Source organism: Rhinolophus hipposideros, assembly GCF_964194185.1.
Source record: "Rhinolophus hipposideros genome assembly, chromosome: 22".
Taxonomy (NCBI): domain Eukaryota; kingdom Metazoa; phylum Chordata; class Mammalia; order Chiroptera; family Rhinolophidae; genus Rhinolophus; species Rhinolophus hipposideros.
This window is the reverse complement of record NC_138068.1, coordinates 19,912,816-19,927,666: the sequence shown is the minus strand read 5'-3', so window position 1 is coordinate 19,927,666 and position 14,851 is coordinate 19,912,816. Positions and strand designations below refer to the sequence as shown.

The 14,851-nt window shown below is 35.3% G+C and overlaps 1 protein-coding gene across 1 annotated transcript in view; it reads right to left on the bottom strand.

Annotated features, from left to right (window-relative positions):
* The window catches only part of UQCC1 (ubiquinol-cytochrome c reductase complex assembly factor 1), a 92,743-nt gene that overhangs the window by 65,568 nt on the left and 12,324 nt on the right, over positions 1-14,851 (bottom strand). The window contains exons 3-4 of the mRNA XM_081033588.1: positions 5,340-5,435; positions 4,341-4,445 (exon numbers count right to left, since the gene is read on the bottom strand). Of these exons, the coding sequence (XP_080889714.1) occupies positions 4,341-4,445; positions 5,340-5,435 (201 nt within the window). The remainder of the gene's footprint in view (positions 1-4,340; positions 4,446-5,339; positions 5,436-14,851) is intronic.

Genomic DNA, 14,851 nt, shown 5'->3' with positions numbered 1-14,851 from the left:
TTATGTTTCTGATTATAATTAAGATTTTTTTATTTGCTAATTTGAGGCCTGTCATGATTTCAAGGTTTTTGTCTAAAGCTCATATAGGGGAAAATAGAACATGTTAACAAGTGGAAATCAGATATACCTATATGGGGAGTAAATCAGCATTAGAAGCCCACAATTAAACAAAATCCATGATAAGGCACTAGAAAAAAAGGGCAAATTAAGCCTAAAAGCAAGGAGAAAGTATAATAAAGACTAACAGCAGAAATAAAATTGAACATAGAAAAATAATACAGAAAATTAAAGAAGTCGAAGCTAGTTCTTGAAATATCAATAAAATTGGTAAAATTTTAGTCACACTGATAAAGAAAAAAACACAAAACAGAGAAGATACAAATTACCAATATCAGGAATGAGAGGGGACATCACTAGAAATCCTTCAGATAGGATAATAAGGGAAGATTATGGAAAACCTTAGGCCAATAAATTTGATTACCTAGATGAAATGGACAAATTCCTAGAAAGACACAAACTACCAAAACTCACTAAAATAAAAAAATAACATGAATAGTCCTATAGCTATTAAAGAAATTCTATTTGTGTTTAAAAACCTTCCCACAAAGAAAACACTAGGCTCAATGGGATCACTACAGAATTCCAAACATCTAAAGAAATGATAGCAAATCTACACAAACTCTTCCAAAAAAACAAGAGAAAAGAACACTACCCAGCTCATTCTATGAGACCAACATTACTCTCATAATTAAACCAAAGTCATCAGAAGAAAACAAAACTAGAGAGCCTTCATAAACATAAATACAAAAATCCTTAACAAAATATTAACAAATCGAATCCATCAATATTTAAAAAGGACAATTATCATGATCAAGTGGAATTTATCCCAGGAATATAGAGTTGATTTAACGTTTGCAAATCAATATATCAGTAGGCTGAAAAACAAGCCTGTTTAACTTTTTAACACTGCAGGTTCTTGGAAGTATGTGATACAACACATTTTGGGAACCACTGGTCTGTACAATCACCAAACTGATGATATCCTAATGATATCATTATCCTACTCCTTTGGCCTTTGACAGACCTATCCTTGTGACAGGGAGTTAGGACATCTGCTAGCTCTTCACTTCATTTGACAATTTACTGAGTACCTAACTCAGTGCCAGGTATTGATTTGGATGCTGGGAATAGAGCAGTACACAAAGCAGTCAAAAACTCCAGCTTTCATGGAGCTTATGGCCTAGTTCAACTATAGACACATTTATCATTTTAAATACAATTCCTAACGGCCTATTTCTTGATTTGTTTTTAACTCTACAGTTTCCTTCAGATTCTTAGATAGAGTATCCTCTAGGTTCATAATTAATCACCCCGCCTGGCAAAGGCAGACTTGCCTCCAAAGCCCAAATCTTTCCTTGAAAAGGAGCTTTTACCCCACAACATGTTTATGAAGAAAGCATTCATTACAAATAATGAAGACGTCACCAGATTGGCCATTGTTATTTATACAGTGCTCATATTGGGGCAATAAGGAGCATTTTATAGTTCCTCACTTTTCCTACAGAGAAGTCAAGCCTTTAGTGAGCCATTTTCCTGGACAAATGTCTAAGGAAGTCCCTTAAGACCATCACACAGGGACTGGAAATAACAACCTGAGGAGAGAACCTCTTCAACATTCACGTGCTAATATATATTAAGGAGGTAGGTGGACTACATTTCCCTCCAGTCAATACATAACCAATTGTTCTGGTCCTCAGATGACTTTGTGTTTATTTCATTCTAACTTTGGAAGACTTCACCAGTCTACCTGACTAAAACAGAAACACCTAAGACAACTTTTGGAAATGAAAATCAGCTCTTCCATTAACTGATGCATTTTATACCATCCCACAAGATGAAAAACAAATCTAGGAAAAGGCTTGTACTAAGGGAAAGGGCTCTGAAGTTATCCGAACCTTTTATTCTGTACTGGAATTCCTACTACAGCACTCTTGATTCATGGTCAACCATCTGGGCTTCAAACAAGTCCTATGACCCTGTGAGGCTGCCTCTCCTACTGAAGGACAATTCTTAGATTGTTGTTTACTGAACTTAAATTTGCCTCATGTAACATTCACTAAACATCACCTGCCCACTGGAATACGTCATATTAAGTATCTTCATTTTGTTTTTCACATTTGCCCCTCAAGTACCTGAGAAGAGCCATGTCTTCTCTTTTCCAGGCTGAGTATACCTATTTCCTTCACCTATTCTTCATTCAACATGGTTTATGGTTTCTAAGGCCTTCACAAGGCTCAGTGCTGACTTCTGAATGCATTCCCGTTCATCAGTATCCTTCACAACTGAACAATTTTTTTTGCTTAATGCTAATCTGGAAACTGCCTATTTTATGACATGTGGCTGAATCTAGTCAATGTTGTCCTTGTCTCACTTGACACTGCTATATATAATGACAAAGAATGTTTATTTCAGAATAGTCAAATATGTAAGGAAAAGCTATACTTAAATTCCTAGATATGAATCTAAAAGAAAAATGGAACTCCACATGAAAACATTACAGAAAAAGATGGAGGATACTGCTAATGTGGACAGACAACTAGTCATTTTACTCCCTAATCAAAGACATGTAAAAAAACACAAAACTCAAAGAATCTTGCCAGTGCAAGATTTCTGAGTCAGCAATTGCTTAAAAGGGCTCACAATCTTTCAAAATGGAAAGCTCTACCTACATTTTCCCACATAAATTTTACCAAAATGTCATATTCTGATGTTTTGAAGTCATGATTAAAAAATGAAGGTTATAGAAAGTAGACATGGCCACATCACGAAAGATTTTTTAAATGCAAATATTAGAGACTTAGTTGAGGTCACAAGGGAATTAAGAAAAATCAGAGGCTAACTTAAGCTAAAACGTGAAGAAATTTTCTGGTGATTTAATAGTCTTCCAAATGGTAACCAACTTTCCCTCTGGAATCATAAAAAAACAGACTAGCAAAAGCATATAGAAGCAACCAAGTGGAAGAAGCAACCAAGTGGAACCCAACCATCAAATTGCTAAAACCAATTTTTTTTCTCTTTTGCTTCTTTCTGCTCTCATTTCCCTTTCCTTTAATTTCTAATTTTCAAGCAAAACACTTATTTTAAGTTTTTAAACCCAAATGCGATAATCACAACCATTTTTTAATAGAGGAAAAGATTGTGGTTAATAACATTACCAAACACACCAATAATTATCAATTGTCAAAGAATTACGATGTAGAAAAGGTAACTTTAATAAATATAACTAATATTTCTTTTATGATTAAGAAGGCACTTCATAACTTTTAATGTCTCAAGAACATCATTATTATCTAGTATGTGTGTTATTTTCTATACTTTTCATAGCCCCTTACAAACAAAATGTTTGTGGAATCACTGTTCGCGTTTCAGAATTTATGTAAAAGGGAGATTATAGAGAGAAGCCTATGTTCGCTACAGTGAGAATTGTTAGGAAGACAACCAGACATTATAAGACGAAATTAAAAATAGACGTCTAATAAAATCGAAATTCTAATTTGAATTCAATTTGTTAAAATGGTATAAATGGCATTATTTGGTAATTTTGGGCAGAGCTATGATGTTTTCTAGAAAAGTCTTCCCTACTGCGTTTGTGTTGGCTTGCTTTAATATATAACTTATGACTGATTAGGCTTATCGAACCTTCTAGCAACCTTGAAAGGCACTTATACCATAATGGTAGAGAGAAATTCATAGTACTAGGTGATAACTGGAATGAGAAACACTGAATGTCAACGTTTTATTTAATTGGTTAGAGCCATTGGTTAAAAAAAAAAAAGTCTGGGGCAGTATGCACCTGATGCAGAGAGGACATTCATTCAGTTATAATAACTACTATGTAACAGTAATTATATGCTAGGCCAAGAGTTGACTAGAAATGATACAGCTAGCAAATTTCCCCCTATAAGTCAATACAATGATCAAGTGAAAATTACTTATGAATAGAGATTCATCAGAGAGTAATGTTTCCTTAAGAACACTGTCCATCACATCTGACCTGTCTAATTCCTTAGAACTCATCTATATGGCATATCATATCTCAGTAGCAAGCAAGCCAGTAAGACTGGGCTTTCCAGGCCCTCGCTACATGATGGACATGTTGTATAGATATGTGTAGATCTGACTTAGAAAGGAGAGTAGAAGGGCAACAAAACATTTTGAAGCTTTCAAAATAATGTATGAATTTCACAAACGCAAAGCAGAAGCTTTAAAAAACATCTTCTCTGAGGAGCACAAAACATAAAGCCTAAACAGAAAAACGAGAAGAACTTAAAAGACTTTACCCATTTACTGTATTTCAAAGGTCCTGTGAATCCCATGGCTTCTATTATCTTCGTGAAGGCACCAACCTTCTCAGCAGACTGTGGAGAATCCTTGGTGGTAGAAAGCTATTTAACCAAAAAGAAGGAGGCCAAAATTAGTTGCAAAAAAGATTTTTTTTTAAAGAATACTTTTGTTTCTCATTAGGTCTAAGGGCATTTTTATTGCTTAGAATTTTTTTCACCTCAAATTTCTAATTCTCATTTTTTTCTGGTCATCTCATCATTCAGTGCAAACACATCTGCAATTCTACCTAATAGATGTCCTCCAAATTTCAGAACAAGACATACCCACCTCACTGACCATATGCCTATGAACCTATGTGTAAAAAATGATACATTTGGGGTATCAGAATAAAAGTTCTATGAAAAAGAGTACTTTTTAAAGAAAATCTTGACCCTCATTTCCCAAAGAACAATTCTGAGAAAAGGAATAGTCTATGTTTATTTATATAACAGGAAAAGGAAAGAAAAATACTGTCTGATAGCAGTTGAATACTCACTGGATAAATGTTTTTGGACTCTCTAATTTTTTAGTATAACAAATTTTATTAATGACTATAGAAGACACGAGGCTTGCAGTTTGCAAATAAACTCCAAGGAAAACTCTGTTCTAATGCTAAGCCTCTCCAAATGAAGGCAGGCTATAGAACCAATAATTCTCCAAAAGTTATATATTACTTTATGTTTAACATATAAAAAAATTCATAAGGACTTCTTTCTCTAAACTATTTTTCAGGTAAGACAGTACAATGGAAGAAATTAAGCCTTTGGTTCAAATATTCAGTTGGTCTGTCACTTATCATCCTTGTGACCTTGAGTAAGTCATTTCACTTCCCTGAGCCTCACGTTCTGCACTGGATAAAATTCCTTGCATCATCCCGCTAACAATTTTGCTGAGATTCAAATAAGAACTCCTGTGTGAAAGTACTCTATAAACATAGAAAGCACTAATGTTCTCACCTTATTTGTGGTGTGATACTTCCTACTCAGCTGCATGTCTATTCCAGGAATCTGTTGTGATCCACCACATGCTAGGGACTGGCTCATTTGAGGCCACTTGGGAATTTAAAAATAAAAAACAAACAAAAAAACAGAGGTAAGTAACACTGAACATTCACTTAGAAGGTGCATCTAACCTAAGCCGAGCTACTTCAAAGAAGACTATAGACTCTTGCTTAACCCAATTCCTGGTGATCTGATCACCAAGAGGATCCAAGATTGACACCTAGAATGTTGTTGGGTTAGGCACTCAGTAAATGTCTGTGGAATACTTAAATTTATAAAAGGATTTGGCCCTGGAAACCTGGAACTAAATAAATCTGAGTCAACTCTAAGAACTAGAATTGCAATAAGTACCTATTTAAACATTGGCAACAGTACAATATGTGGGGGGGGGGGGGACCAAAGACTTTAACATCAGTCAATTTTAAGTTTAAAACTTGCTTCTGTCACTTACAAGCTAGGTGGCCATGGGCAAGTTACTGAACCTCAGTTGTAATGATGGATTAAAGGAAATAACACAGTAATCCCCCCATTATCTGTCGTTTCACTTTCAGTGGTTCCAGTTACCCGCGGTCAATGCAGTCTAAAATATTAAGTGAAGGGCCGGCCTGGTGGCTCAGGTGGTTGGAGCTCCATGCTCCTAACTCTGAAGGCTGCAGGTTCGATTCCCACATGGGCAGGTGGGCTCTCAACCAGAAGGTTGCCAGTTCGATTCCTTGACAAGGGTGCCGGTTTAACTCTCTCAAGGGATGGTGGGCTGTGCCCCCTGCAACTAACAATGGCAATTGGACCTGGAGCTAAACTGTGCCCCCCACAACTAAGATTGAAAGGACAACAACTTGACTTGGAAAAAAGCCCTGGAAGTACACATTGTTCCCCAATAAAGTCCTGTTCCCCTTCCCCAATTTAAAAAAATAAAATAAAAATATTAAGTGAAAAATTCCAGAAGCAAATAACTCATAAGTTTTAAATTCGGAGTAGTTATAAAATCTCACCCCTTTCCATTCTGTCCCACCTGGGACGTGAATCAGCCCTCTGTCAGTGTATCCACGTCGTATACACTCCCAGCCCACTCATCACTTAGTAGCTGCCTGGGTTATCAGATCCACTGTCGCAGTAATGCAGTGCTTATGCTCAAGGAACCTTTATTTTAATTACTAATGGCCCCAAAGCTCAAGAGTAGTGACGCTGACAATTCAGACATGTCAAAGAGAAGCCAAAAGTGCTTCCTTTAAGTGAAAAGGTAATTATAGTACAATACGGTATTTTAACACAGAGACCACATTCACATAACTTTTATTACAGTATTTGATTATAATTGTTCTCTTATTATTAGCTATTGTTGTTAATCTCTTACTATGCCTAATTTACATATTAAACTTTATCACAGGTATGTATGTAGAGGAAAAAACAAAGTATATATAGGGCTTGGTACTATCTGCAGTTTAAGGCAGCCACTGGGGATGCTGGAACATATCCCCCATGGATAAGGGGGGACTACTGTATATGTAAAATGCCTTTTATAAAATAATAAATAATAGAAGCTTCCATCATCACCACCATCATTGTTCAGATCAGTATTGCCTTCCTTTTATGTTCACACATTGCATTTGAAAGCATTTTGGCAATATAATAGCAAAACTATTTACAATTATTATATGCCTTACATATATTATCTTATTTAATTATTACCATAACTCTATTAGGTTGGTAGTATTATAATCAAGACCAATAAATATAGTTTTGAAAATAAATTCCTAAGGAAAAAAACTACATGCAAGAGATCCTCATTGCAGAGTGAATATGGGTAAAACTGGGGGAAAGTCCAATAAATTAAGGTACTCAATGGAAAATCAGGTAACCACTGAGATTTTTTTTTTTAATAGACTTTATTTTTTAAAGCAGTTTTAGGTTCACAGCAAAAACTGCGCAGGAAGTATGGAGAGCGCCATGCATCCGCTCCCCACACCTCCCCCACCAGAAAGGTATGTTTGTTACAGTCAATGAACATGGACACATCACTATTACTCAAAGTCCATAGTTTACATTCGAGATGATTATTTTTAGCAACATGAAAAAATACATAATATGTATATTACAGGTAAAACCATGAATGCATATGGATAAGTCTAGAAAGGAACTAACTCACTACAGAGAGTTATTTTGCTAAGTTAGTAGAATTATGGATGACTTTAAAATCTAGTTTCCACACTCCGTAATGTTATATTATCTTTACAATAAAAAAGGGGTCAGCAGGGGGCAGGAGGAGGGCTAACCCTTCAATTCTGGTTTACTCCAAAAAGAGATGAGACACATGAAACGAAAATTATTTTTTCGTTAATCCTAACAAAGAAAAAATGGAATTTTTAATTGTGGAGTTACTATTTACTTTTATTTCCAAACAAGGATATTCAAAGATTAGTCAGGATTCTTCTGGTCAGTCTCAAGGACACTTGTGCTTTAATTCACAGGCATCCAGCAGGCTTTGTAAAATACAGACTAAACACAGAACACCTCCCATTACATCGCATACATCAATGTAATGGTTCATCCAGAACACAAAGCACTTAAAACAGGTTCAAAAAGCACAACCACCAGCAGTTTTGGCTTTGGGGCAAGTTCTCTTCTATTAAATTATGTGATCTTTCTCTCCCCCCACAGCTCCAGGACTAACCAATGGATTCCTTCCATGGCTGTCTCACCACCTGTTGTATTTCTGTCCTATCATTATTTGTGAGCTAACATTTGACATTACAATGAACGAGTGAAGTACCTAGGTATCTAGTACCAAGAACAAGATCTCCTTTCTCCATACATATACAGTACCTCTATAAGCATACACATTTACTTTTTTGTACCTCCATGACCCCCCAAAACAATTCCCTTTGACCTTCAAGACATCATTTTTCCTTTGTTTAAACTGAAAAGATATCAATATTTTTTCGTAAAAGAGGAAAAAAGCCCCTGAAATACTCAAATGTCACCCTTCTCTGACCATTTTATCTAAAATAGTTTTTTATCATCCCATTATTCTCTATCAGAGCAGTAACCTGTCCATGTCATTCATAGTACTCATTACAGTGTATAATTATATATTTATTTACGTACTTGTTATTTTCCATCACCACTACCAAAAATATCCACGAGGGTAGGAACTAGGTATATTATCAGAATCAAGTACAATGCATGGTACCTGGGAAACACTCAAATATTGATTGTAGGAACAAACCCAACCACCTGTATGGTTATTTCTTATTATTTCCTTCCTGTCCTTTTCACACACACTCCATGCAAACATGCTTCATTCATCCAACCCCTGTAAAATGCCCAGGATATGTCCGCCCTTATACTAGGTTTTAGGACACAAACAGAATCCCTACCCTCAAGGAGCTCATAACCTTGTGGAGAAGAGAAAGAAGATTCACTACATAAGAGACAGACAAATATCACGTTTTAAAACACTTAAAGATCACCTACCCCCCCACACACACACACATAAAAAGTTAGCAAGGATGTAGAGCCACTAGAGCTCTCATACACTGTTGGTGGGAGTGTAAAATAGTACAATCACTTTGGAAAATCATTTGGCAGTATCTACTGAAGCTGAATGTGTGCACATCCTATATGGCTCAGTAATTCCATTTCTAAGTATGTACCGCAATAGAAACGTGTACATACTGTGTTTCCCGAAAAATAAGACCTAGACGGACCATCAGTTCTAATGCATTTTTTGGAGCAAAAATTAATATAAGGCCCGGTCTTATATTACTATAATAGAAGACTGGGTCTTATATAATACAATATAAGACCCAGTCTTATATAATATAAGATCGGTTCTAATATAATATAATATAACATAACATAATACCTATAATATAATACAATATAATCTAATACAATATAATTAATATAATTAATATAATATAATACCGGGTCTTTAATATAATATAAGACCAGGTCTTATATTAATTTTTGCTCCAAAAGACGCATTAGAGCTGATGGTCTGGCTAAGTCTTATTTTCGGGGAAACATGGTATGTCCACCAAAAAACATATACAAGAATGTTCATAGTGGCACTATTAATAAAAGCCCAACCTGGAAACAATCCAAATATCCATCAATAGAAGAATGGATACGTAAATCACAGTATATCCATATAACAAAATACTATACGACAATGAAAATGAATAAACTATTACTACACAGAGCAACATGGGTGAATTTCTAAAACAAAGTTCAACGAATGTAGACAAACACAAGAGAGTACATACCACAGGTATAAAAGGCAAAACCATTCTGTGGTGTTCAAAGTGAAGACAATGGTTAATCTTGGTTGGGGCAGTAACTAGAAGAGGATCAAGGGGGGCTTCTGGAGTTCTACTTCTTGACTTAGATGCTGGTTATGTTCAATTTGTAGTAATTCACTGAGCTGTATGCTTACGATTCATGCCTTTTTCTGAATTTTATTATACTTCAGTAAAATGTACAAAAATGCTTAAAGATGTGGAATAGGCAGTGTAAACAACAGAAATTTGAGACGGAAAAGAATGACCTAGAGTCATCAAAAAAGACTTTATAGAGAAGCCTTAAGAAGTGGGCAGGAGAGAGAAAGTGAGTGAGAAGGCAGAGGTAAGGAAGCATAGTGTAATGAAAAGAGAAAAATACTGAGTCAGAAGACATGGGCTGAAGCACTAGCTCTTTCTATCTCATAAATTTATTCGGAGAACCAAATAAAATAATGTATGTAAAAGGGATGTCTAAACTATAATGCATAATATAAATGTAAAGACCCGTTCCAGACAACTCCAATAATAAGGTCTTATGCAGGCAGCCCGTTGTTAAAAGAAATATAAGGCTTCTGCCCTTATTTTTCACTTCCAAAATGGTTCTGAAAGTGAAGAGACTTTGAGGGAGGGAGGGAAAGGAGGGAAGGAAGGGGAAAGGGAAAGGGAAGGGAAGGACTCAAGCAATTCTTGGATACCATGGGTATGTTTGGTCCTTTTAGCAAAACTGTAAGGTCCATGGCACAGTCTATCTTATACCTCTTTTATTTCCTAACCCAATGCTCAACACCACTCTGGGCATGGAATTAACACTCAATAAAAACTAGGTGGATTGCTGTTTTTTTTGTGTGTTTTTTTAAATAGAAGGACAATCTGGAGAAGGTCCAGAAAAGAACCACAGGAATGATCAAAGAGATGAATAAAAGGTCTTAGTGGAAAGGTTAAAATGAACTAAGGCTGTTTAGCTTGGAGAAAGAGAAAATGAAGAACTAAGGAGTAACTTAGAATAACACTTGAGTTGGAAGAAATCTCAGAGATCTAAGTCCAACCTTTTCATTTCACAGATGAGGAAACTAAGACCCAGAAAGAGGCTGAAACTTATGATAGTTTTAGCACCAACCTTTTTTTTTTTAAGTTTCAATTTATACAGTGAGGAGAAAATTTACCCAAGTAGCATGAACATAAATAGCAAAAAAATACTAGCTACAACTTATTGAAAATCTTCTATATGCCCAGTACCTATATGCTTAGTGTTTTACTTATGGTTTATCTCACAACAACCTTGCAAAATAGATGCTATTCTTTTCTAATTTTAGAAATGACGACACTAAGGTTTAAAGTAGTAAATTTCATTAAGGGGTAGAACATCTATTCAGAACTATCTTCTTCACCTTATATCAAGCAGCTTTCAAAAACCCATGTAGAGTTTAATAACACAGGCTCATGAACACTTAACAACCAGATCTTGATTTCTAAATATTCTAAATACCATTTTCCAAGAAAAGGAACCAGGGCTCCTTGGAGAAATTGCTGAATCTCGGGCTAGAGCAAAGAAAATACAATATGAACCTGAAATATCTTGTGGTGCCAAGAAATAAGGAAATGTTCAAAAAATGATGAAGGCGTGATGAAAGGAACTTGAAGGAGTTCCCAATATCCAAAGCTGGAACAATTTGATCAACAAAATAAATAATGAGAATAATGGATTATAATTCACAGAAGAAAATAAATATCCATGAGTTCCTTCTAATACGATTGAATAAATAAATAAATGGGAAAGAAGTGACAGCTGTTTCTTACAGTAAAATTCAATCAACAATGTTGTAATGATAGAAATAGAAAATCACCATTAAGCAAATACACAGTGATTAGTCAAGAACCATCAATACAATAACCACATGATGTAGCAATCCCTCTTCTGGGTATATATCCAAAAGAATTTAAAGCAGGATCCTGAAGAAATACTGGCACACTTATGTTCACTGCAGCATTATTCACAATAGCCAAGATGTGGAAGTAACCCAAATGTCCATCAACAGATAAATGGCTAAAGAAAATGTGGTATTACATATAATGGAATATTATGCAGGCTTAAAAAAGAAGGAAACCCTGTTATATGGTATAATATGGATAAGCCTTAAGGACATCATGCTAAGCAAAAAAGTCACAAAAGGACAAATAATGCATGATTACACTCTTATATACTACAGAATGTAGTCAAAATCACAGAAACAGAAAGTAAAAAGGTGGTAGCCAAGGGCTGGAGGGGGTAATGGACCCGTATAATGGGTATAGAGTTTCAGTTTTGAAAAATGAAAGAGTTCTAGAGAACTGTTGTACAATAATGTGAATACGCTTTCCACTATGAACTGTACACTTAAAAATAGTAATGGTGGTAACTTTAATGTTATGTGTTTTTTACAACAATTTTAAAATGAATTAATTAATATTATATGTCATTTAAAAAAAAGAACCGATTGACATTAAAAGTAGTGAGCAAAGGTATGAGAAACAGAATATTTGCACTGTCTCAAAGTATCTTCTCACAAGATACTTACTAATCACAAAGGGAAAAAACAACTTCATAGCTGGAGAACCTGACAGGCACCAATGTAATAACCAACTGATCAAAGTTAACACCACCAGTAATAAGACATATTGGCATCATGTATCCTCTGATCTGATGCACGAGAAAGGAACATCACATTTGCCAAAGATACATAACCTCAATCTAATTACAGGAAAATATTAGACAAACCCAAATTGAGAGACCAAAAAAGGACATTAGGGGAAAAAGCTAGTAAAGCTAGGAAAAGGTGTGCAGATTAGTTAACAGCATTATATCAGTGTTAATTTCCTGGTTTCAATAATTGCACTATGATTATATATGATGTTAACGTTAGGGGAAGTAAATGAAGGGTATATGGGAATTCTACTATTTTTACAACTTTTCTGTAAGTTTAAATGATTTCAAAATAAAATTTTTTTAAAAAGTCGATTCATTAAAGTATGACAGAACTTCAAGAGGTTATGTAGGAAAGACGGATGAAAGTACAAAGTCCCTAGCTTTTTAAAAATAATAGAATTATAGCATTTGACACTACCTTAGAAATCATCTGATACTACCACTCATTCAATGACGGACCCCGCTATTTCATGCCCTAACACACAGCCTTCCAACCATTGCCTGAAATTGACATAGTAAATTTGACATTTACTATGTCAAAATGCAGCCCACACATTCTATTACACCACAATTCTAATTAACACAAAGTTCTTCCTCATTCTGAACCAAATTTGCCTCCCTGTCAGACATGTACCTGAGGATGTCATTCTGAGACAAAGGTTTCCAACCAGGGGTTCTCAAAGATGGGGATATGTGCCAGTGCGGTAAAGTCAATAATTACAAAATGTCCAGTTTACTACACTGGCGAAAATTATATCTGTCAGCATGAAATAAACTACCCTCGTTATTTACATGAATGTTTTGCTATAACACTGTCCCCAAGCCTAATACAGTACCTGGTACATGTTAGGTACTCCAGAAATGTTCATTGATTCAAAGAACGAGACACAAGTCAGAGATTCATATAATGAGTTACCCCCTCCATCATCTATGCACACACAAGTAACATATGATTTAGAACCATATGATAAATTCTATCAAAATTTTCCAATGCACAAAAAGCAATAAAACACAGCCCAACTCTGAAAAGAAATAGTGGCCTGACTACCCAGAGTAGCTACCTCTTCTGCACAGGCATATTCTCATTCATTCAACATACATTTAGTGTCTACTCTGTGCCTGGCTTAGTGAGAAGCCCAGGAAATACAGGGACAAACAAGACCCGTCTTCAGAAGGAAAAAGCTTTCACATACTAGTTGGAGGGAATTACTCTATATTTTATATTTTTAGTATATATTTATATAAACATATATACAGATGCTCCTTGACTTACGATGGGGTTACGATCCAATAAAACCAACCTAAGTCAAAAATGCATTTAATACACCTAACCTATCGAACATCATAGCTCAGCCTAGCCTACCTTAAACATGCTCAGAACACTTACATTATTAGCCTAATTTGGACAAAATCATCTACACAATGAATACACTGGAGGGTATCAGTTGCTTACCCCAGGGCTAACTGGGAGCTGCAGCTCACTGTTACTGCTCAGCATCACCAGAATATTGTATCACATTAACACTAGCCCAGAAAAAGATCAAAATTCAGAATTGAAGTATGGTTTCTACTGAATGAATATCACTTTCGCACCACTGTAATGTCAAAATATCATAAGTCGAATCATTGTAAGTCGGGACCATCTGTAGTTATACATATCAAAAATAATTTTTTTGATATAAAGTTAATTGCTACCGAAGGAATTCATATAAATTCGTAAGAAAAATGAATTCCCAGTAGATAAATGGAGAAATGATATAAGCACACAATTTTCCCAATCTAGAATACAACTGACCAACATAGAAAAAAATGTTTAACCCTGATAAAGAAATGCAAAGCAAAACAAGGTAGCATTTTCTACCTAATTAGTTTAAATTTCTTTTAAAAACACCCAATTTAGGGGAGGTAATGATGAAATACTAGTTATATATACATTGCTGATGGCAGTATAAATTAAAACAACTTTTTGGAGAGGGAAACTGCTCATATTCTTTGACCCAGAGTATAGCATCCTAGGAATTAATCTTTAATAAATAATTAAAAATAAGAAAAACTACATATCGTGCTCGCTTCAGCAGCACATATACTAAAAGAAAAACTACATATCAAGAAAATGGTAACTACATGGGGGGAGGGGGGTTCACGGTGTGAGGGATGTAAAAAAAAAATAAAAAAAAATAAAACTGAAAAGAAAAAAAGAAAATGGTAACTACATTAAAGCCTATAATGGCAACAAAATTTGGAAATAATTTTAATATCAAACAAATGCTAAGTAAATAGAATAACACATAGCCATTAAAAATTTAATTATAGAGGGCAGCCACGTCTCGCTGGTTAGAGCGCAACCTCTGAACAACAGGGTTGCTGATTCAATTCCCACGTGGGCCAGTGAGCTGTGCCCTCCACAACTAGACTGAAGACAATGAGCTGCAGCTAAGCTTCTGGAGGGGCAGCCTAATGGCTCAGTTGGTTAGAGCGCGAGCTCTCAAAAACAAGGTTGC